The following is a 25,070-nucleotide window of genomic DNA, read 5'->3' as shown; positions in this document are numbered from 1 at the left end:
ACTAAAATTGTCAGAATATCGAACTTCTAGACCCCTTATAGATTTGTTTCATATGAATCCTTTTTCCCTCAATATAAGGCTTCTCTAGCTAGAATTTTGTCTTATTTTGAGCCTACCACATATAAACATGCAAAAGAATATCTCAAATGCATGAAAGCCATGAATGAAAAATTAGGAGCACTAGAAAAATCTGACTTGGGAAGTCTCGGATTTGCCTAAGAGTAAGAAAACTATAAGTTGTAGATGGGTGTATAAAATCAAAACTAAGAGTGATGAGACCCTAGAAAAAATAAGGCCAAGTTAGTTGTCAAAGGGTATGCATAAGAATACGATATAGACTACAATGAGACATTTGCCCCAGTAGCTAGGATGACTTCAGTTATGACCCTTGTTATTGTTGTTGCTATTAAAGGTTAGCCTATATACCAAATGGATGTAAAAATTGTTTATTTAAATAAAAATCTAAAATAAGTTTATATGGATTCACTTCCTGGATATAATGTCCCCTCTGGTAAAGTACTTCGATTGAGAAAAGTTGTTTATGTTTGAAACAGGCACCCAAAATTTGACAATGATCGCTTTAGTTCTGTTATGTTAAAGCTTGTTTTTAAATATTGTTATACTGATACTGATATGTTTACTAAGAAATTTAATGCAGGGATTGTCATAATTTTATTTTATGTTGATGATATGATTATTACAGGTGCAGACAAACAGGGAGTAAAGTATATTAAATGTATACTTAAAAAATATTTTCAGATGACTGATCTTTGATTTCTTAAATTTTTTCTTGGAATTGAGGTTGCTTATTCTTCTAAGGTATACTTGTTCTCTCGAACCAAGTTTGCTAATGATATTATTGACAGGTTAGGCATTACTAATGAAGAAACGGTGGACACATCTAAAGTTATTAATGTCAAGATGATTAATGTGTTAATATATACATATATATATACACTATTTTGTGTATGTATAACAAAATAACTGATAGGGGTATTTTGGTCATTTCACCATGTAATTTTTTAATCTTTTTGTTTATTCTTTTTCTTTTTTTGTTTTTTATTTTATTTTTGTAATTCTTTATGTAAGGGACCATTGGGGGCCCCACTCAAATAGACGTTGGGGCTCCCCAACGCCTATTGTGGGAGCCCCAAAGGCCCCCTTTTTTGGGTGTTCCTTTCTTGTATATAAAGGGGTATCCCCCCCTCAAACATGTATGTGTTCTCTCACTTTTCTCTCTTGAATAATATTCTTTTTACCTTTTGGCATTCACCCCACAATGGATTTATGTAATTTGCACATTAAGTGCTTGTGCTATTCAGTTCATTATTGAACATTTTGTATTTTCGCATATCTAATTACATAATGATGGGACACCTCTGGATGATTATATTTCATATCGCCAAATGATCGGTGTCCTGACTTATTTAACTATTACTAGGCCTGATATTATGCATGCAGTTCATACTGCTAGTCAATTCCAGCATTCTCCCACTCCAGTTCACATGTGTGTTGTGATAAAAATTATTAGATATTTACAAACATCGACCTCTAGAAGCCTTTTGTTATCATCTTCTTCCTCTCTTGAGTTTGATTGCTTATTCTGACTCAGATTGGGGAGGAGATCCAAATGATCGATGCTCAACTACTGGCTTTTGTAGTTTTGTAGGTGACTCTTTGGTGAGTGAAAGGGTAAAAAGCAACAGAAAGCATCTTTATCAACTACTGAAGTTGAATACCGTGCAATGGCTAAGACCATATCAGAGATCATTTAGTTGCAAAGATTACTTAAGGACATAAGCATTCATCTTAAGACACCCTCCAGACTATGTTGTGATCATAGCTGGCAACCATATATTCCATAAAAGAACCAAGAATATCGAAATGAACTACCACTATGTGCGTGAAGAATTTTTGAGGCACACCATCACTCTACCTTATGTTACCTTCGAGTATCAACTACCAGACTTCTTCACTGAGGCGCTTCCATCACCTCGATTTTATTTTCTTAACAAACATTTGATGATTACACTGTATGTTTGAGGGGGGGAGGGTGTTAAAATATATCGTGTATATGGCATTTGCATTATATATATATATATATATATATATATATAGATGTATTCACCATAATACCCGATAGGGGTATTATGGTCTTTTCACAAGTACACGATAGGGGTACTTGTTTTGTTTCTTTTTATTTTTCTGATTTTTATTTTTCTTTTTTTCTTTTTTAGAACTTTTATTTGGGATACTAAAGGGGCCCCACAATGGAGTCGTTGGGGCCCCCAACGGTCACAATTGTGACCGTTGGGGGCTCCCAACGACTCTATTGGGAGCCCCCTTTAGTCTCCCTTGGCTTATAAATAGGGGGAACCCCCTTGTATCTTGTATTGCTTCTTAGAGAGCTCCTCTCCAATAAAAAGGGTAGTTATTTTATGTGTGTAGCCTTGTTGCAAGGCCTTTCGTATATCCCTTAGTGGATTTCCTCTCTTATGCTTGTTTCTTTTGTCCGGTGTTGGACATAGTGAATGCATTGGCATTCTTGAATTCTTCCGCATACTTCATTACATGGTATCAGAGCCATACGATTCTCTAAGGTGAAATTTTGTCTCTCTCTACTTCCTTTCTATTTCACATCTTCATTTTGTAGCAATGGAAGTCAAGATCGACCTATCATTCAAGCTTAATGAAAAAAATTACATGATGTGGGCATCCGCAATGGAGAATAATCTCAAAGGCAAGAAGCTTTTGGGTTATGTAATGGGAACCGTTCCGGAACCCCAACTTAATCTCACAAAGATGGAAGAAGATCAAGAGAAAGCGCTTGAAGGTGATGCTCGTTTCAAGGCCATTGAAGATTATCATCACCAAATGGAAGATTGGGAGAGTAACCATGCAAAAATCCTAGCATGGTTTATGAATAACGTTGAACTTAAGGTATGTGCAAATATTGCAAAATTCCGCCGGGCAAATGAAGCTTGGTTTTTTGTGAAGGGTATGTATACCCAAAAAGATCTTGCAAGAGCTTACTTCTTGCAAGAAAAAGTGAGAACCACAAAACAAGGCGACATGAGCATACAAGACTACTATAGTGCTCTAAATCCTTTGTGGGATGAATTGGCTCTTTTAGAGCCTAAATGGGTGGCTACGGAAGTTGTGGAACTAAGACAAAAGCAAATAGAACAAGATAGATTGTTTCAATTTTTATTTGGGCTTCGTCCCGAATTTGAACAAGTTAGATCCTCACTCCTTCGTAGATCCATGTTTCCTCCTTTAGAGGAGGTTATTGCCGAAATCACTCAAGAAGAGACTAGGCATAGCATGATTAAAAGCATAGATGAAGTTTTTGCCGTATCTAAACCCGGCAATCATGTTAAAACATACAAGCCACCTCATTTTGGTAAGCAAGGGAGTGGTGGAAGAAAAATGATTATATGTCATCATTGTTACAAGCCGGGACATATTAAACCCGTTTGCCCAAAGCTAAATGGGACATTCAAGCCAAAGGTGGCTTCCGCTAAGGAATCCTCCACCAAAGAAGATGAAGGCAAAAACGGGATCTCAATGATACTCTTGGTCAAATTTTCATGGCTTTCCAACAAATTCTAAAGGCCACTTCTTCCACCTCCGGTGCCGCCATTGCCTCATCATCACCTCCCGGTACGTACTCTTGGATCGTAGATTCTGGAGCCTATTTTCATATGACTCCTCATGAAAATGCATTAACCAACGTGAGCACCAATTCAAAAATATCTTGTGTCTCTATGGCCGATGGAACTTTTCTCAAAATAAATGGTATTGGAACTCTTGATTCTAAAAATATTCAAAATTTCCTTGTTCCAAAAGTAAGAATAGTTTCTAAACTAAATCTTAGCCTTTTTTCCGTTTTCCAAATTGCCGACCATGGATGTGAAATATCTTTCTCATCTCAAGGGTGCTTTGTGCAGGATCTTCAGTCCGGGAAGCGGATTGGGCAAGGCCATAGGAAGGTAGATCTTTATTTTATGGATCACTTAATGATTCCTAATACCTCTTTTTGTACTTATGTCCAAGATAAAAATATTGAAACTTGGCATAAAAGGCTTGGACATCCAAGTTACTCTAAAATGTATCTTTTTCCTTTTGGAAACAAGTTTTGTAAAGAAAAAGATATCAATTGCAAAGATTGCATTTTTTAAAAAATGAAGTCTATTCATTTTCCTATAAGAACCCTTATGTTAACAAGACCTTTTGAATTGGTGCATTCGGATGTATGGGGATCATCTCCGGTTCTATCTAAAGGTGGTTATTCATATTATGTTATCTTTATTGATGATTATCCTAGATATGTATTGATCTATTTTCTTAAACTTAAATCGGAAGTTTTTAACTTTTTTAAAGAATTTCATGCAAAAGTTCAAAATCAATTTCAAAGCCGCATATCCACTCTTAGAACCGATTCGGGTGGAGAATACTTATCAAATGAGTTTCAATCATATTTAAAGCAAACATGGCATTTGTCATAAAAAATCATGCCCAAGAACTCCTCAACAAAACGGTCTAGCGGAAAGAAAACATATACATATTTTAGAAACTAGTAGATCATTACTCATTTCTAAAAATGTTCCTAAGAATTTTTGGGTCGAAGCCGTGTTAACCTCCACCTATTTAATTAATAGAATGTCATCTTCAAAATTGAACAATATCTCTCCTCATGAAAAGCTTTTCAATATAACACCCGACTACAATCGTCTTCGTATTTTTGGGTGTAAATGCTTTGCTCTTTTGCATAAAAGAGATAAATTGTCACCAAAAGCAATTGAATGCGTATTTTTAGGATATGGTGAAAATCAAAAGGGCTATAGATGCTTCGACTATAAAAACAATAAGTTATTTGTTTCCAAAGATGTGATTTTTTTAGAAGATGAAAATGGTTTTGAAATATTGGAAAAACCAAATGAAATTGATTATATGTTTATCAATGATCTTTTAGAAGATTCAAATGATAACTCTTTAAGTCATCCCGAATGTTTAGAAAATACTCATAATAATGATTCTCATAATATTGAGGTATAACTCCGCCTGTGTATAACTGTTTAGTTATACACTGTCGATCCCAAGCCCGGACAAAGGAGGAGGGTTGCGGTAGGCGTATGACAGCCAGCATAAAAACTTAGCCATACCCTATGAAAATGAACCAACATGAGAATTTCGTTGGGGTGTTCCCTACTGAGCGACGCGTTGTACTCTCTAGGCCGGAGGCAGTGATAAATGGGCAAGGGTTGCTAGGTCGTCGCCCAGAAGCAACGCATCACACCGGCGCCGAGGTGTGGTGTCAAATAAGCAAGGGTTCCCTCACTTTGTTGGACGGGTGGGGGTAAAGAAGTTAGTCCACGACCATAAAATTAGGTTAGCCACTTGGAACATAGGGTCTTTAACTGGTAAGTTGGTAGAGTTAGTAGATGTTATGTGTAGGAGAAAGATTGATATTTTATGTCTACAAGAGACCAAATGGGTAGGTGAGAAAGCAAAAGTGATAAAACCTTGGGGATATAAGATTTGGTATACAGGAATAAATAGGAATAGGAATGGAGTAGGGATTGTTATGAGTCGTGAGTTTATAGATAATGTAGTTGAGGTCCGTAGGAAGGGTGATAGGATTTTGCTTATTAAATTAGTATTAGGTACGGATATTTTTAATATTATTAGTGTTTATGCACCTCAAGTAGGTTTAGATGATTCCATTAAGCATCAATTTTGGGAAGATTTAGATGGAGTAGTAGAAGGGATATCTTATGGAGAAAAGCTTTTCATCGGCGGTGACCTTAATGGACATGTAGGCATTAGTAGGGATGGATTTGAGAGTATCCATGGAGGCTATGGTATAGGAGAAAGAAATAAAAGTGGAGAAAAGATTTTAGATTTTGGTTTGTCCTATGATATGATCTTAGCAAACACTTGGTTTAGGAAGAGGGAGTCTCACCTAGTAACATTTAAAAGTGGGGTTAATACGAGTCAGATAGATTTTTTCCTACTTAGAAAGAGAGATAGGGGTTGTTGCATCGATTGTAAGGTTATACCGGGAGAAAGTGTAGCTACACAACATAGAGTCTTAATTTTAGATCTTAGAATTAGACAATGCCGCAAAAGGGATAGACATAGGATAGATCCTAGAATTAAGTGGTGGGCACTGAAAGGAGCTAAACAAGGAATGTTTGTAGAGCAGGTAGTTAAGGAAGTTGATTGGTGTCTCGAGGAGGATTCAGAATCAATGTGGAATAAGATAGCGGGTGGCATGAGAAAGGTGGCTAAGGAGGTATTGGGTGAGTCTAAAGGCGGTGCACCACTAGGTAAGGATACATCATGGTGGAACGAGGATGTCAAATTAGCTATTAAGGTTAAAAGAGAGTGTTATAGAAATCTAAATAAGAGTCGTGATAATGAGAATTTGGAGAAGTATATGATAGCAAAGAAGGAAGCTAAAAAAGTAGTTCGAAATGCGAGGGCTAAGGTATATAAGGAGGTTTATGACAAGTTGGATACCAAAGAAGGCGAGAAGGATATTTATAGGCTTGCAAAGATGAGAGATAGGAAATCGAGGGATTTGGGTATGGTTAGATGTATCAAAGATGAAACGCAAAGGGTTTTAGTCAAAGATGAGGAGATTAAAGAGAGATGAAAAGATTATTTTGATAAGCTATTTAATGAAAGTCATGCTCAAGATCTTGGAGGCTTCTCCATTCCTTTTCATGAGATAAATCGTGACTTCATGCGCAAGATTCAAAAGAAAGAAATTGCAGAGGCTTTGAAGAAAATGAAATCAAGAAGGGCAGTTGGCCCAAATGGTATACCTATCGAGGCTTGGAAATGCTTGGGAGAGAAAGGTTAAAAATGGTTGACAAATCTTTTTAACAAGATTTGGCGGACAAATAAGATGCCTAATGAGTGGAGGAAGAGTACTTTGGTGCCTCCATATAAGAATAAAGGTGATATACAAGATTGCACAAACTATCGTGGTATAAAACTCATGAGTCATACTATGAAACTTTGGGAGAGAGTGATTGAGTCTAGGTTGAGGAAGGTTGTCATGATATCAGAGAATCAATTTGGTTTTATGCCTAGAAGATCAACTATGGAAGCTATACATCTTCTTAGACAACTTATTGAAAGATATAGAGAGAGGAACAAAGATTTGCATATGGTTTTTATTGATTTGGAGAAGGCATACGATAGAGTACCTAGGGACGTTCTCTGGTGGACAATGATGAAGAAAGGTGTTTCTCTCAAGTACGTTAGTATAATTAAATATATGTATGAAGGAGTAGTAACCAATGTCCGCACTTGTGGAGGGGTGACAACCAATTTTCCGATAACGGTTGGGTTACATCAAGGATCTGCTTTAAGCCCTTTCCTATTTGCGATAGTGATGGATGAGCTTACGAGATCAATTCAAGAAAATGTACTGTGGTGTATGTTGTTTACTGATGATATTGTTTTGATTGATGAGTCTAGAGCTGGGGTTAATGCTAAGTTAGAATTATGGAGACAAACATTGGAAGCTAGAGGTTTTAAGTTGAGTAAGAGTAAGACTGAATATATGGAATGTCGGTTTAGTAAGCAACGAAGTAATGATGGGAGTGTAGTGAAGCTTGGTGAGCAAGAAATACCGGTGAATGATTATTTTAAATATTTGGGATCCATCATTCAAAAGTATGGAGATATTGATGGAGATGTAAATCATAGGATAAAGGTTGGGTGGATGAAATGGAAAAGTGCAACTAGAGTGTTGTGCGATCGTAGAATGTCATTGCGGTTGAAGGAAAAGTTTTATAGGACGACTATTAGACCCGCTTTACTATATGGTACGGAATGTTGGGCTGCCAAGAGACATCATATTCAAAAAATGAGTGTAGCTGAGATGCGGATGCTTAGATGGATGTGTGGAAATACAATAAAAGATAAAATTCGGAACGAGGAGATACGTAAGAAGGTAGGCGTTGCACCCATTGAAAATAAGATGAGAGAGAATCGTTTACGGTGGTTTGAACATATTCGGCGAAGGCCTAATGATGCTCCAATCAGAAGGATGGAGAAATGGGAAAATATATTAGTTAAAAGAGGTCGGGGTAGGCCTAGGAAGACTTGGATGGAGATGATAGGAAAGGATATGAATGCTTTGAACCTCACCGAGGACATGTCATTGGATAGAAATGATTGGAGGAAAAGGATTCATGTGGAAGACCCAAAATGAATTTCTTTGTTGGTTCATATCGCCGACCCCAATTGTTTTGGGATGAAGGCGTAGTTGTTGTTGTTGTTGTTGTCGTTGTATAATATTGAGGTATCACCAACTAATGGTGACAATCTCCAAGTATACACTCGGCGTGAGTAAGGGCAACCTAATTAGTGCTTTAGAAAAATTCTTGCAGCTTAATGAACCCCTAGAAGAAACCTCCCTTAGGCGATCTTCTAGAGAATCAATTCCACCTAATAGGTTTGTCTCTTATGAAACTCTCTCACCTAACTATAGAGTTTATCTAATAGCCTTGCATTCTTACTATGAACCTTCCCATTATAATCAAGCAAAAAATATTCTTCATTGGGTTGAAGCAATGAAAGTTGAACTAGATGCTTTAAATAAGGCTAAAACTTGGGAAATAGTTCAACTTTCTCCAAATAAAAAAGCTATAGGATGTCGGTGGGTTTACAAAGTCAAAACAAAAAGTGATGGTTCCCTAGAACATTATAAAGCTAGATTAGTTGCTAAGGGATACTCACAAGAATATGGCATTGATTATGAGGAGACTTTTGCCCCCGTGGCTCGCATGACAAGTGTTAGAACTCTAATTGTTGTAGCATCATCTAAGAAATGGCCTATCTTTCAATTAGATGTTAAAAATGTCTTTCTTAATGGTCAATTGAATGAAGAAGTATATATGGACCCGCCGCCGGGAATTAGTGTTAACCAAGGTCAAACTCTTCGATTATTAAAAGCTTTATATAGCCTTAAACAAGCTCCTAAGGCTTGGTATGATAGATTTAGTGCTATCATGTTACAATTGGGATTTCGTTCATGTTATACTGACACTGATCTTTTTGTTAAATGTGCAGGTAATAATATCATCATCCTTCTGCTTTATGTTGATGATAAGATCATCACTGGCAATGATGAAAGTGGTATTCTTAATGTTAAAAATATGTTAAAACATAATTTTGATATGTCTGATTTGGGTTTTATCATGTACTTTCTTGGTATAGAAGTAGTGTACTCTCCTCGAGAGTATATTTTGTCTCAAATGAAGCTTGTTGCAGACATTTGTTCCCAATCTAGGATTTCAGATGACAAAAAGGTGAAGACTCCCGAGGTTATCAATGCTAAACTACGACTGGAGGATGGAGTTCTGCTGGATGATCCTACGCCTTACAGGCAACTCGTTGGCTCCCTATTTGACTATCACCAGGCCTGATATCGCTCATGTTGTGCACTCTGCAAGCCAATTTCAGCATGCCCCTACAACTGTGCATATGAGTGTTGTGTTTCGGATCATTCACTACATAAAAAATACTTTAACTAAAGGGATTTTCCTATCCACACTTTCTTCCTTAAATTTACTTGCTTATACTGACGTTGACCGGGGAGGAAACCTAAATGATCGAGTCTCAACTACTGGCTTTTGCGTTTTTTTAGGAGACTCGCTAATTGCTTGGAGATGCAAGAAACAACAGAAAGTCTCATTGTCTTCCACTGAAGCCGAGTACAGGGCCATGGCAACTACTACAATGGAACTTATGTGGCTTCGAAGTCTTCTTCAAGATATGGGAGTCAAAATTTCCGGTGCTTCGAAGCTTTATTGCGACAACAAAAGTGCGATCTATATTGCCAGCAACCACACCTTTCATGGATATCTTCTTGGGACAGTTACATTGTCATACGTCACTTCAGAATATCAGCTTGCAGATTTCTTTACCAAAGCACTTCCTGCTCCTCGCTTCTTGTTTCTTCTTGGCAAACTTTCGATCATCTCCCCGTAAAGTTTGAGGGGGGTGTTAAAACATATGTAATAATACATCTATATATATAGATGTAGATATTATAGTCTTTTCACAAGTACCCGATAGGGGTACTTGTTTTGTTTCTTTTTATTTTTCTGTTTTTTATTTTTTTTAGAACTTTTATTTGGGATACTAAAGGGGCCCCACAATGGAGTCGTTGGGGCCCCCAACGGTCACAATTGTGACCGTTGGGGGCTCCCAACGACTCTATTAGGAGCCCCCTTTAGTCTCCCTTGGCTTATAAATAGGGGGAACCCCCTTGTATCTTGTATTGCTTCTTAGAGAGCTCGTCTCCAATAAAAGGGGTATTTATTTTATGTGTAGCCTTGTTGTAAGGCCTTTCGTATATCCCTTAGTGGATTTCCTCTCTTATGCTTGTTTCTTTTGTCCGGTGTTGGACATAGTGAATGCATTGGCATTCTTGAATTCTTCTGCATACTTCATTACATATATATGTATATCTATATACATATATGTATATATATATATATATAGTTTAGCTTGTGTATATAAACTGAAATACCGATCAAGGGTATTTCAATAATTTCAAGTTGTAATATATGTCAGACGAGTTTTTGTTATTGTTTTTTTATTTCCTCCACTCTTTCTTCTTTCTTCTTCCTTCTCCTTTTGTCTTCTTCCTTCTCCGCCTCCTCCTCTCTTTCTTCTTCCTCCTCCCTCCACTGCCTCCTCCTTTCTTCTTTTTCCTCGTTTTTTTCTTCTTCCTTCAAAATAAACATGTATATATATATATATATCACTAATATTTTGAAAATATCGTGATATTAACGCTAGAAATTGAACAACCGATATTAACGGCAAATATTACAATATTTTCAAAATATCGGCAACTTAAATAGATCACGATATTATCACTGCTGCAACCCAACCAAAACCATAATAGGAAAAGAAAGAAGAGGAAGGAAGGGAGGAAGAACAAGGAATGGAAGGAAGAAAAAAAAAAAGGGAAGGAAGAAAAAAAAAAGAGAAAGGAAAGAAGAAAGAGGAGGGAAGGAAGACGAGGAAAAGGAAAAAAAAGGAAAGAACGAAGAAAAAAAAAAGGGAAGAAAAAAAAGATGAAGGAAGAGGGAAGGGGACTTTACATTTATTTCTTTTTATTTTTATTTTTTCCATTTTATTTTTTAAATCCTGAGATTTATTGAAAACCGATAATATCCCGATATTATACCTCGTCGAGATATAACCGATACCGATATTTGTAACTATTATATATATAAGTGTTACAATCAATATTGTGAAAAGCATGGAGGCATAGCGAGGCGCTCCACCAAAAACTGAGGAGAGGCGTAAGGCGTAAGCTTCAAAAAAAAATTAACTTAAAAAAACTATAAAAAATATGTAAAAATACAAATAAATAAATAAGTGCTTTATTGATGAAGCAACAATAAATAAGAAATAGAAAATCTCAAATAAATACTAAAAAATATGAGATTAAAAAGTAACTGAACAACTGATTATACAACAGAGAAACTAATTATATAACTTAGATACATATTATATAGTTGTGAAAAAAATTTACACTGCATAGCAAGATTAAAAAAACTGATTAAAAAACTATACAAAATATCTAAAAATATAAATAAATAAATAAAATGCCTTATCGATCAAGCAATAACCAATAAGAAATAGAAAATCTCAAATAAATACTAAAAAATATGAGATCAACATGTAAAAGTAACTAAGAAACTGATTATACAACGGAGAAACTGATTATATAATTGATAAACTAATTATATAACTTCGAAACAAATTATATAGCTTTGAAAAAAACTACACATCATAATAAGATTAACAACAAAATATAATGTCCTAACGTGTATGTATATCTGTTTTCCACACAAATACACAGATTTATATAATTAATTAAATATATAGCATATATAATTGAGAAACTGATTATATAATTGAGAAACTAATTATATAACTTAGAAACAGATTATATAGCTGTGACAAAAACTACACAGCATAACAGGATTGATAGCAAAATATGCAACATAACAAAAAAACAGGAAAAACAGGATTCGCAAGATTAACTACACTGCATAACAAGATTAATAGGATTGAAAAAAACTATACAACATAACAGGATTGGCAGCATAACTGAAAATGGAAAAAAGAAGAAAGAAAAAGAAAAGAAAAGGAAAGGAGAAAGAAAATGGGGAAAAAAGAGAAGAAGAAAATGAAGAGGAATAGATAAAAAGAGGAAAAAAGGAAAAATAATTGTGTACCTCTCTTCTTCTTCTTCTTCTTCTTCTTCTTCTTCTTCTTCTTCTTCTTCTTCTTCTTCTTCTTGTCGGCAGAGAGAGAGAGAGAAGGAGAGTGAGAGATGAGAGACAGTGAGAGACGAGCGAGCAGGGAGAGACGAGAGAGTAGAGAGCAAGGAGAGACAAGAGAGCAGGGAAAGACGAGAGATAGAAAAAAAGGGTCGGGGGCCTCCCTATTTGCCCCCAAAAATTGGTCAAATAGAGGCAAAGGCCTCCTTATTTGCCCCAAAAAATTGGTCAAATGAGGGCTTTGACCCCATTTGACCATTTAAAAAAATGGGTGTACCTCACACCTTGAGGCATACGCCTCAAGGGCTTTGCGCTTTTTACATGCGCATCAAGGCACAAGGGGCCTCACCTTGAGGCAAGGTGCATTTTTTGTGCCTTGAGGTGCATTTTTAACAACACAGGTTACAATGCACAACCATTTGTGCATTGTAATATCATGCACAAATGTTTTCATGACAAAATATGCCCTTTAAAAAAAATTTGTAATTTTGGGGTTGGTTTTTTGGTCATTTTCAGTGCTTTGTTATTTAATTCTTAAAAGATAGTGACCAACCAACCCATTTTGATAACCACGCATACCCTTCCATGAATGGCTAAAGTGGCGACTATTACCCAGTAAACTTTTGCTGAAAATTCGCATCCGGTGAGATTCTCGGCGAGGGCTATTCACCTCTCTCTCTGTCATAGAGGCTTCCCTCTTGCTTTTCTAGATGTAAAAACTCCTGTCTTGCTACTGATGTTTGGAATTGTTAGGTTTGACATTTGAGGGTTCTCTCTCCAAAGGAGACGCGACTAGAGTTTTTGAAGAGACATGCCTTTACATCAGGGTTCCATTTTGGAAGTTGTAGAACAAAAATAGCAACCACAAGAACCCAGATTTTGTGCAGCTTTCATGGTTGAAGTGCGCAGGATGCAAATTTGTGCAGAATCAGTCATTTTGTTGAGACTTTGATGGAATTTTGTCTGTTCTTAATAAAAGTCTCTCTCTCTCTCTCTCTCTCTCTCTCTCTCTCTCTCTCTCTCTATATATATATATATATATATATATATATATATATATATATATATATATATATATATATATATATATATATATATATATCGTGAGACATGAGGGAAAAGCAATTTGGATGAGGTCCGAAAGGAGCAAGATTGAGCTATAAGATGAATACTGTGATAGTATTGAAAAAAAAGAACTCATCTGTTATATGAATAGTTTCCCTGTCAAGATTTATTCAAAACAAAATTCCATCTAAAAGGAGCGATTTTAGGAGATGTATAAATAGTTTTTAGTGCACATCTAAGTGGAATAATATTTCAGTCATAGGAGGTGGGATTTCCATGGCATTGGATCTTGCATGGCACTCTCTTGAGAGCAAGAGAGTGTGTGTGAATGGCCCTAGCTGGAAATCAGATTTTCGGGGAGTTTTCTGATGGGAGTAGCCAGGATATGCAAATGCAACCAGCGGAAGAGAAAAGAAAATGTAAGGACACGTCTCCTGTTTTAAGAATGGCACATTGGTCATTGGCTTTTAAACATTAATCAATGAAGCATAGAAATTACAAAAAAAACAACTAAAAAGTTAAGTAAAAAACATTTTTGAGGCATGCTACATCCAATATTATTTGTGCATGATATTACAATGTACAAATGGTTGTGCATTGTAACATTCCTCATATATATATATATATATATACACCCTCCCCGCACCCAAATTTTTTTAAAGTGCTGCATCCGCACCCGCACCTATGTAACTTAGTTCAACACTTATTTGCTGCCAGAAATGAAAAACCCAACAATTTGTAAAAAAGAAAAAAATATAAACAATGTATACAATGATGACATGTTGATAAACAGACAAGAACTTTCCCCATGTAAATCACTAAAAGTATAATTATTACCAGCAGCCAAAAAAAGAATCCCCGCAATAACTTCAACTGTTCATCATGACCAGCTCCCTCCATTCTTTTTCGAAAATCTAGAAAGACAAAAACAATAAATGCACTTAGTCATCATCCTCCATTAAGTGTTCCAAGATACAGTCTAAATATTGAAAAGGATAAACTGCCAAAGTAATAAAGCAAACATTATTGTGATTAGAGATAAAAAAACATTCCATAAAATGGAAGGTTACAATACAAAATAGCAAATCAGTCTACTAGAAAATTACGGAAAATATATCTCGGCATTTGACACCACAAGTCCAATGAAGATTGAGAAATAAAGAGTGGGAACACGAGAAAATGATCAAAGCGAAGTTACAAGATCAAATATCTTCCTATCAAAGAAAACCCACCAAATAGCCACACCATTTCATATCAGGAACAAGAGCTACTATGGAACAGATAATAAATGACATCTTTTTTGTAGTGAAAGCAGATAATGAATTATGAAGAACAGAGTCCAGACAGTTGTTTTGATTGCAGAAATTCAACCAAAATATAAAAATTAAAAGAACACAAATTTTGAACAGAATAATAAAAAAATGATAGGTAGTTAATGCTTGAACTTTAACAGACTACAATAAGGTCAATTTTTCAAATATGTGCATTGATTTCTCACAATGAACAATAGCCACTAAGGAGCAGCTAACCCATCAAAGTGAGCAAACCAGGTCCTCAATATGTTATAACAAATGTTTGTTTAAACATTATTAAAAATGGGCCTTGAGCTCAAAAGGCATACCACACCTGAAGGTAAGCCCCTACTGCCTTGAGGTGTACACACCTCACCCATAAGATCTCTCTCTCTCTCTCTCTCTCTCTCTCTCTCTCTCTCTCTCTCTCTCTCTCTCATCCAATTATGGCCATCCCTGCATGTGCTTTAGGCTCCCATCTTTTGTTTTACTCCTGGCTTGAAAATGGGCACACTTTTTTTCTAACCTCTATTGGCTTTGCCTTGTTGATGGATCATCATTAGGGTAGCAGTCTCCACGGCTTGTTGCTTAGCTTTGCATTTCACTCTCATCAAGCAGTAGATACCTCCCCCTCCCTAACAACAAATGCTGCCCCACTTCCTTTCCCTCTCCCCCACTGAAGCAGCTACTGCCCAACTTTCTTTCTCTTTTTTCTTTTTCAATTTTTCATTATTAGAAATAGTAACCAGTAGATGTGGTACAAGAGCATGCAGCGAAACTTTCAAATCTCAATAAAGAATGAAACTTGTAGGGAACATAAAATGTGCAGTTAGCAGGTGACCAAGGGCAAGATTTTTAGATTCAGGGACCATTTTAGCTAGAAAAAGAAATGGTGTCCAACTGCAGTTAGAAGTTTAAGAGGGTGTAAGAAAGTCTTTCTTCTGAAGTGTATAAGATCTCACGGAGTCAATCCCATGACTCAATAGTCTCGGCACGCATCAGCCTGTTAGTTGGTCAACCTAGTGAATGACCCAGCTTTTGCGCAAGACTCTGTCAAATGAGAAGTTGACTCAGCCATGACTCAGCTGAGCCAATTTGTGACTTTGCCGAGTAATATATGTTTGTTAAAGGATGAAGTGGATCCTGGATGGGGTCTAGATCAGAGTTACCAGAAGCGCCTAGCTAAAAGGGGAAGCGCGCTTCCCCGAAGCGCGCTTTGGAAGCGCGAAACGTCGCGCTTCCGAAGCGTGGGGGGAAGCGTCCCCCTTTTTTGGGAAGCGCGCTTCCCTTTAATGGGGGACGTGTTTCCCTTTAATGGGGGACGCGCTTCCCTTTAATGGGAAGTGCGCTTCCCGTCACGCTTCCCCCACGGTTTCCCCACGCTTCCACCACGCTTCCCCCTCGCTTCCCCTGTTTTTTTTTTTCAATTTTTTGTATTTTTTATTTTTTTAATTTTATTTTTTTCGCTTCCCCCTCGCTTCCGAGACGCTTCCTAGGTCGCTTCCGAGACACTTCCCGAATCGGTCCTAAGTGGTCCCACGCTTCCCCGCTTCCTAAATTTTTGAAAGTGCCTCGCTTCCCGTTTCCCGCTTCCCGTATCGCTTCCCGCTCCCGCTTCCTCAACTGGCAACCATGGTCTAGATCCAAGATCCATATTTGGTAGGTCATGGAGGATACATAGTGGAAGACATGCCTAGATATGACACTGTTATAGTGTGAGTGTTGAAGTCAATTTATATTATACGTGGTTACACAACTGATTAAGGTTATTTTTGTAATTTGTATAATGTAGTGTAATGTATATTGTCCTAGCACACAAGAAAGGGTTTTGAACTTTGGCTGCAAATCTATCTTCCCCAATTCTTCATCTTTTTTTTTCTTATTATTTACATGGTGTCAAAGCCATGTTCTTCAACAAGGCAAAGAGAAGATTCGGTGCAAGTCTCATGAAAAGAAACCATTACTCCCTTAAAAAAAAGGTATTCATTCTCTCCATTCTTCTTGGTCCTCCTCCAACCATGTTTTTCAATCAACCCTTTTTCTTTTCCTCTTCCTTTACCTTCTTTTCTCCTTGTTTTTCAATCTTTAGACGCAGATCTTTCATCTTAGATCACTGCGTTCTACACCATAACAAAAAAACAGGTGAGGTCAACAACTCTACCATTGATGTCATATATTGAATTGCTTGTAGAACATCTAAAACTGCTTTCTGGCAGCCAATTCCTTCAATTTTGTTATTACCTACCCCTAATTCTTCATCTTTATTTATCTGCATTGAACATTTTCTCTATTTCGTATCTCTTTTATTTTCTAACTTTTCCTTTAAAAAAATCTGAGACATATAGGACAGCTTTTAGTACCCTATTTAATATGGCAACTTCAAGCAATTCCCCTCAGTTTTCTTGCTCTTTTAATTCTTCCTTCTTGACTCAATTAGTCAAAGTTTGATTCAAACAATTTCCTAATTTGGAAAATACAAATTGTCCCATTTATCCAAGGCCATAACTTGATGAAACACATTAATGGGCATGATCCTCGCCCGCTGGAGTACCTAGTGCAAACTGAACAAGATGAAAAAGAGATAGTCAAGCAATCATTATCTGAAAATCCAAAGTATGTGGCATGATGTACAGGTGATTAGCATCTCGTTGCATGTAATACATCATGTCTACCTTGTCTAAAAACTACTATTACAGGCCCCTTCAGATTATACAACAGTTGAGCTATGGAATCATCTCTAATAAGATGTGTGCTCAAATCTCCAACTCTTGACTTATGCATCTGAAGTCAACTCTTCAAGGAACTAAGTGTGATGGTACTTCAATTGAAGGCTTCTTTTGCAGAGTCCGAGTTCTTTTTTTATCAGTTGGCCACCATTAATCATTTGTTTTCACCGCCGATGGAACATCTCTTGAGATAAAAAAGAATAAGAAATTTTGAAAACAGTTCTTAAAACTCAAAAGGATTTTGTATTCCAAAAATTAGATATATTCATAAACTAAATTTAAATCTTTTATCTGTTTTTCAACTATCTGACCATGGATGTAATGTTTTCTTCTCCTCTTGTGGTTGTCGAGTGCAGGATCGTCAGTCAAGGAAGCTGATTGGGGAAGGTCATAGAGAAAGAGGCTTGTACTACATGAATTTTTTTAGAGTGGAATTAGATGCCTTAGAAAAAGTGAATACTTGGACTATTCAAAACATTCCCCCAGGAAAGAAGCTTATAGGTTTTTTATGGGTGTATAAAGTTAAAACCAAGAGTGATGGAATTCTTAAAAGGTACAAATTTAGATTAGTTGCCAAGGGATATTCTCATGAATATGGAATAGACTATGAGAAAACCTTTGCTCCAGTTGCTAGAATGACCACAGTTAAAACCTTAGTACATCTTGCCTCTGTGAAAAAATAACTTATATATCAAATAAATGTTAAAAATGTGTTTATCAATGGAAGCTTAGCTGAAAAAGTTTATATGAAAACACTGCCTAGCATAGTTATCCCTAAAGGAAAAGCTCTTTGCTTAGACAAGGTCATGTATGGTCTTAAACAATCATCAAAGGCTTGGTATGACAGGTTTAGTCAAGTTATGCTTGATATTGGATTTCAATAGTGTCTGACTGACACAGCTTTGTTTGTGAAGACTTTTTATGCGGGTATTATTATCCTTCTCCTTTACGTGGACGATATGATTATCACTGGCAATGATAACAGGGAGTTAAACATATTAAAAGGTTTCTCAAAACACATTTCAAAATGACTGATTTAGGTTTTTTTTAAATTTTTTTGGTATAGAAGTTGCTTGTTCTTCTAGAGGTTATTTGTTGACTCAATCTAAGTTGGACTTAGATATTGTTGACAGGACTGGTATCTCAGATGATAAGAAGGTCGACACTCCTGAGGTTGCCAATATCAAAATAAAAATTGATGATGGAAAACCACTCGAAAATCCAACACCTTACAAGCAACTTGTCGGGGCATTGTCATATCTCTCAATTACGAGACCTGGCATTGCGCATACAGTTCACACAACAAGCCAATTTTAGCATGCTCATACCATTGTTCATATGAGAACAGTTTTGCGTATTATTAGATATATTAAAACTTCTATTTTTCAAAGACTTTTCTTGTCTTCTTTTTCATCCTTAGATTTAATTGCTTATACTGATGCTGACTGGAGAGGTATGGTTTTTGTGTATTTTTACGTGAATCGTTGATTTCTTAAAGGTACAAGAAGCAGCGGAAAGTTTCTCTCTCATCAACTGAAGCAGAACACAGAGTCATGGCTACAACCACTATTTAAGTGGTCTGGTTAAGGAGATTGTTGGCTGACATGGGTGTTAAGAGTAAAGGAGCATCACGACTACGTTGTGACAACAAAAGTTTTATCTACGTTGCCAGCAATTGGACCTTCCACGAACGCACCAAACACATTGAGATGGATTGTCACAATGTACGAGAGGAATTCTTACACATCACTATTGATCTTCACCAAACCTCTCACTACTTCTAGATTTCACTTTCTCTTGGACAAACTTTCAGTTATCCAACCATAAGTTTGAGGGAGAGTGTTAAAAATGTAAATATACATATATGTATATATAGATATATAAATATATAACTAAGTTACTAACTAGGGTTAGTCTAGTTAGGATTAGTTTTTTATTTTTTGTTGGGATAGGACTAGTCAACACTTGTTGACTAGTTAATATTGAGAGTCGTTGGAGGTTCAACAGCTCCATTTAGAGTTGTTGGACCCCCAACGACTCTCTCTTGGGCCTCTTTCCTTGTGTATAAATATGGGGGCAAACCCCACCATTTGTAATGCTTCTTGCATGTGTTGAGATCAATAAAAACATTTGTTTTTATCTTTTTGTTCTTGTACTCCTTTGTGGGTATTTGTAAGTGAACCTATTTGTGGTTCTTTGTGTGTTCATTGTGATATTTTTGTGGAACTCTCTTGAGTGTCCACTTTTGGTGATTTAGTGAACATATTCGGAGGAACTCATTTCCTTGCAATATGAACATATTTTTTTATTGCTTCATAATTTTGTCTTTTAGATGAAAGAATCGATGAGTTTTTTTACTTTAAATTGGCCATATTTTTTTACATGATATCATTTTACACGTATGAGTATATAAAACTTCTACTCTTAGCATATTTATTAATTATTTTATTGTTCAAAAGTATCATATATTAGCTAACTTATGTTGTTAGGCTTATTTGAAGCTTCCCAGATTTGTAATGTCATAAACTATGTCACAGGGATTCGGCCAGACAGGTGCCTCACCCGCGTCGACACGACGCGATGCAGGTGCGGCATCCGGTGCGGTCAACGCACCCAGGGTCATTTTGGTTCATTTTTTGGATTTTTTTTTTTAAATTTCCCTATGAAATGGGCTGCGGAATTTAAAAAAAAAATCTTGGGGGGAGCGTTGCCCCCCTATAACCCCCCGCCAGGGGCGCCCCCCCCCCCTGAACCCCCGTCCGCTGACCGCGCAGCAGGACCCGCGGATCCCCCACATATATATATATATATATATATATATATATATATATTATTTGTTTATTTATTTTGCGACACCCGCACCCGCACTCATGTGACATAGGTCATAAAGTACACATAAATTACTACACAAACTATTTATTATGTTAACTTTTAGTGCCCAAAGTAAGCTTATTAAGATGTTATTTTTTGAATATTTCATACTTTTATTGAATATGTAATTGTATGTTATCCCCTTAAGTGATATAAAGATTTTCTAATAGAATGATATAGTTATTGACTGTAATCTTCACTTCTTCAAAGGTTTCTTCTTACCTCCAGTTTATCAGTATTTCACATGATTTCACGTATTGCTTTCTAAATGATTTCCCCATAATGCTTCCTACTCACTTCCCGCTTTCCTGACTCTTCTAAAGATTTGAAATGACTACTTCAAGATTCTGCTTCCATTTTCTATTCCCACTCTGGCAACTACAATTATCAATTTAGCAAATAAATTCTATGTCCCTCAAATAAAACATAATTTGATTTCTGCTTCCCAGCCTGCTGATAGTTCTGACTTACTTTTTGTTTTAGTTCTGTTGTTGTGAACAACCCTCGCACAAATCAGGTGTTTGCTAAAAGATGAAGAAACCAATATGCTTTGATGATAGATCTGACTCACCTTTTTTCTCGCGCTCTTTTGTTGAAGTGAAGAAGTACCCTCGCACCAATCAGGAGTTTCCGGAAGGCACATCAATCCATGTCCGATGTTCTTAAGAAGGATGTTTTTGTAGTGAGTTGAATCAATTATGGCATACTCATTTAGGTCATTGTTTCAATGAGTCATTGTTTGATCTTTGACTGAAAGGCCTCTTTCATTTTACACACTATGCATTCTGATGCATGGTGACCCTTGTCCTTCTATTTCTAATTTGATATATCAAGTCAGTGATGTCACTTTGATTGATGATTATGTATATACATAGATCTTCCTTTTGAAACACATGAGGTTCTCTCTACCTTTAAAATTTTCAGATCAATTACTCTACTTCATGCTAGTGGGTTAAGGAAGGATCATTAGTTTGAAGCCTTTCATACTGCTGTTTTTTCACTAAGTGCATGACTTCACGGACACTTCAAGGAAAAACACAATACTAGGTGCTTTTTAATAGAAATCTTGATTACTCCTTGTAAAATTATTTGGACAGATGTGCACATGTACATGTGGGCAGTGCCGCCTGAGATAAGTTTTCTCCTCATATCAAAGTATGCATATTAATCAGATATGATTAATATCTATTAAAGGATTTATACCACATCATGGTTTAAAGTGTGTAAAAGCAATAATGCATCATCTTCAAATGTTTGAGGTAAATTTATCACTTTTTATCATGTTATACATACAATCTATTTGTATTTGTTTTTATTAGATAATTTGACACATTCTGTTGTTTAAGAAAAAGGAAAGCAAGTGGTTAACATGACAGATAAGGGAAACAATGGAGAACCAATTTATACAAATAAATCAGCTGATGACACCATTGATGGATTGGAGATTGACAACAATGAGACACAAGATCAGCCTAATAGAGCCGAATATAGAGTGTAAGGCCACAGGGAATTGTTCATTGGGTTTGGTTTCTTCATTTTTATTTCTTCACTTATGGTGATGAAGAGTCCATGACTCCCGACTTTAAACTTGTGAAACTTAGTGGCACTCTTAAGTGTGAACTATTTTGTTTAGTATCTCTAATTATTGATATTTTATAGAACTTATTTGTTTATATTGGATTAACATTAGTGATTTTGTTATTTGTTATTTGTTATTACTTATTAGTTGAATGATTAATATTTTATTTGTTACATAATTCAGATTATTACACTATAGTGCTGATTGATATTGGTTTTATAAATTACTCATTTTCTCTTTTAGCTGTTATTTATCCTTTGAGACTTATGCATCAATTCATAGGTGAAATGCAGTTACAGACGCCATAATGCTTTTCAAGACAATGGTTTAGAATGAGGATCAAGGGGAGGTCAACATAGTAAATGGTTGGCTCAGGATAGACCCCAGCAAGGTCTGTTGTGGCCAATGTCAATGTTAGGTCAGGTCAACTCACCAGACCTTAGTTCAACTGGAGCTATCTAAATAGCCTTGACAACTTAAATGATGTTTGGTTAGGCAATTAGGCTTTCACATGCCCTCTCCCTTCCTCTTTAACAAAAGAATAGGGATGAGTCAGATGACTACTAATAATCCGATCTTTTCTACTAAACTCAATATGTAGGTCACATCTGGAGGGTCAGATGTGCACAAAAACTTAAAAAAATGAAAATATTACATTTTTTCACTAGAGCAGTGTTATTAAAAGCATGCCTCAAGGCGCAAAAGGCCTTGTGCCTTGAGGCGGATGAAAATAGCGTTAATGTCACAAAGCGTACGCCTCGTACGCTATGAGGGGTACGCCTCAGGGCAAAGCACACCTCAGCATGAGGCGCGCGCTGTGTAGCGTCAGGTCGTCCCCATTTGACCCAAGAAAAGGGGAAAAGAGAGAGGCCCCGTGGTGCGGCAAGTCGGATCGGAAGTGGTGTTTCCAGTGGCGGACAGGTGAGTAACGCGTAAGAACCTACCCTTGGGAGGGGGATAACAGCTAGAAACAACTGCTAATACCCCGTAGGCTGAGGAGCAAAAGGAGTCTCGCACTCATCCACCCCCTCCTGCAGGGCCCCAGTTTCCTTTACTACAACAATCAGTGTTTCACTTAGTCATGACAACTCGGAATCCTGCTTTGCTGATCTGATATAGCTGGCCTGATTCTTGCCAGGCAGACGAACTCTTGGACAAGCTCCTAGATCAATGTTTCATTTAGTTGCCTCCGTCCTCTAATCCGAGTGAAGTTGGTATGGTACTCATATATAGGATGAAATCCTGCAAGCAACTCAAACCTACCCACTAAAAAGCATGTCAAACCTACCCACCACACTTTTTATTGAATTTTTTATGTTGTTTCCGAAATTCCGACCGTAAAGATGTGATCTATATGCTTGTTTTTATAGGAATCAGTTCTTGGAGCATTTGATTCAGATGCATGGATAGGTTTTTATAAGTTTCAAAAATCAACAATGTACAATTTTTATAAATTTTTGAAGCTCCAAATACCATTTTTTCTATCCAACATTCATGATCCAAGTGTTGATTTCTAGTAAATCAATCATGCTGAACACAGCTGTACGGTCAGAATTTTGAAAAAAAAAACATCAAAAATTTTCTGGTGGGTAGGGTTGGCATGTTTTTTAGTGGGTAGGTTTTCTTTTTCCTATATATATATATATATATATATATATATATATATACACACACACACTAAAGGGTTCAAACCGCCTAGTTGAAACTCATAGGATCAGGGCACATTGACCAAATCTGACTCAACTTGGGGTGTCAAAAGGCCTGGTTTACCCGGACGCGATCCGAACCAAACCCTATAGGTTCCGGGTATGGTGATAAAGAAGACCCGGGTCCGGATCCGAAGGTCCGATTAATACATGGACCCAGGTATAGATTGTAAAATTTTATACCAGATCGGGATCCAACCCGAGTTCCGATTAAGACCCGCAATTTTTCAAATGTAAAATGATAAAAAATATGGTTTTACCAGGTATGATCCGGGTTTGGTTCATGTAGATCGGGTCCCGGTATGGTTTTTCTTATAGTGGACCTGATTAGACCTGGGTTCGGACCCGATACCATACCCGAAAATCTAGTTGAAGTCTGGTTCTACCTGGGTACGAACCAAACCCGACCCTTTGACACCCCTAGACCCAACGGATGCATTCAACATGGTCAAATAGTAGCATTTGACAGTTGGATCATATCTTCACAATGTAAAAGTGCAATTTTTTTATGGGAGAAATTTAGTACATTTTAGGCTGTTGACCTTTCAACCCCCTAAAAATCCAACATACACGTAGGAAAAATATGATCCAACAGCTGGTTTCTATTAAATCAAACATGTAGATCAGATCTGCAAAAAAAAAAATTTAAATGGAGATTTTTACTCATGGTTTGGATCCCTTGAGTGTAGCCAAGATTTTTATATATATATATATATATATATATATTATTACTACTTTTTGTAGTATGAACAATCTGAAATGAAATGGGGATCTTCGAAACACGAGCTTAGATTAACAAGAGCAAGTGTCAAGAATGACACTAAAGCATAACCCTTAAAAAGGGTATAACTGGAAACAAAATAAAAATAAAAATGTATTCTTTATTGATATGAAAAACCAATTGCTTAAGAAGCATTGGAGTAAAATACAAGAGGGGTTGCACCCCTTTATATACACAGCTGAAAGAGGACTCAATAGAGCTGTTGGGCACAGTCCAACAGCTCTATTTAGAGTTGTTGGAATGTGTCAGTCCAACAGCTCTTAATAGAGCTGTTGGACTGTGTCAGTCCAACAGCTCTATTGCTAGTCAAGTCTGGACAGGACTTGACTAGCAACAGTCATTCTAGTTCAAACTAAACTAGATGACATAAAGACAAAAAATAAAAATAAAGGGAAAAAAATTACAGAAAAGAAAGAAATGAAAAATGTATTTATATATATATAATAATATAATATTATTATATATACATATATGTACAGTTTTACATTTTAACACTCCCCCTCAAACTTACGGTACAATGAGCGAAAGTTTGTCTAAGAGAAAGTGAAATCGGGGAGCAGCGAGAGGCTTTGTAAAGAAGTCTGCTAACTGATATTCTGAAGTGACATATGGCAGATCAATTGTCCCGTGTAGATATTCCTCTCTGACGTAGTGACAATCCATTTCGATGTGTTTGGTGCGTTCGTGGAATGTTCTGTTACTGGCAATGTAGATCGCACTT

The 25,070-nt window shown here is 36.6% G+C and overlaps 1 protein-coding gene across 2 annotated transcripts in view; it reads right to left on the bottom strand.

Moving 5' to 3' along the window:
- Window positions 1-25,070, bottom strand: part of LOC149843050 (uncharacterized) — a 48,173-nt gene that overhangs the window by 8,344 nt on the left and 14,759 nt on the right. For both annotated transcript variants that reach the window (XM_090001678.1, XM_090001679.1), the window contains exon 6: window positions 14,232-14,308. In XM_090001678.1, the coding sequence (XP_089857804.1) occupies window positions 14,232-14,308 (77 nt within the window). The remainder of the gene's footprint in view (window positions 1-14,231; window positions 14,309-25,070) is intronic.

Source organism: Nuphar pumila, chromosome 3 (assembly GCF_984573655.1).
Source record: "Nuphar pumila chromosome 3, dmNupPumi1.hap1.1, whole genome shotgun sequence".
Taxonomy (NCBI): Eukaryota; Viridiplantae; Streptophyta; class Magnoliopsida; order Nymphaeales; family Nymphaeaceae; genus Nuphar; species Nuphar pumila.
Note: the sequence above shows the minus strand (reverse complement) of the source record. Positions and strands in the feature narration are given on the sequence as shown.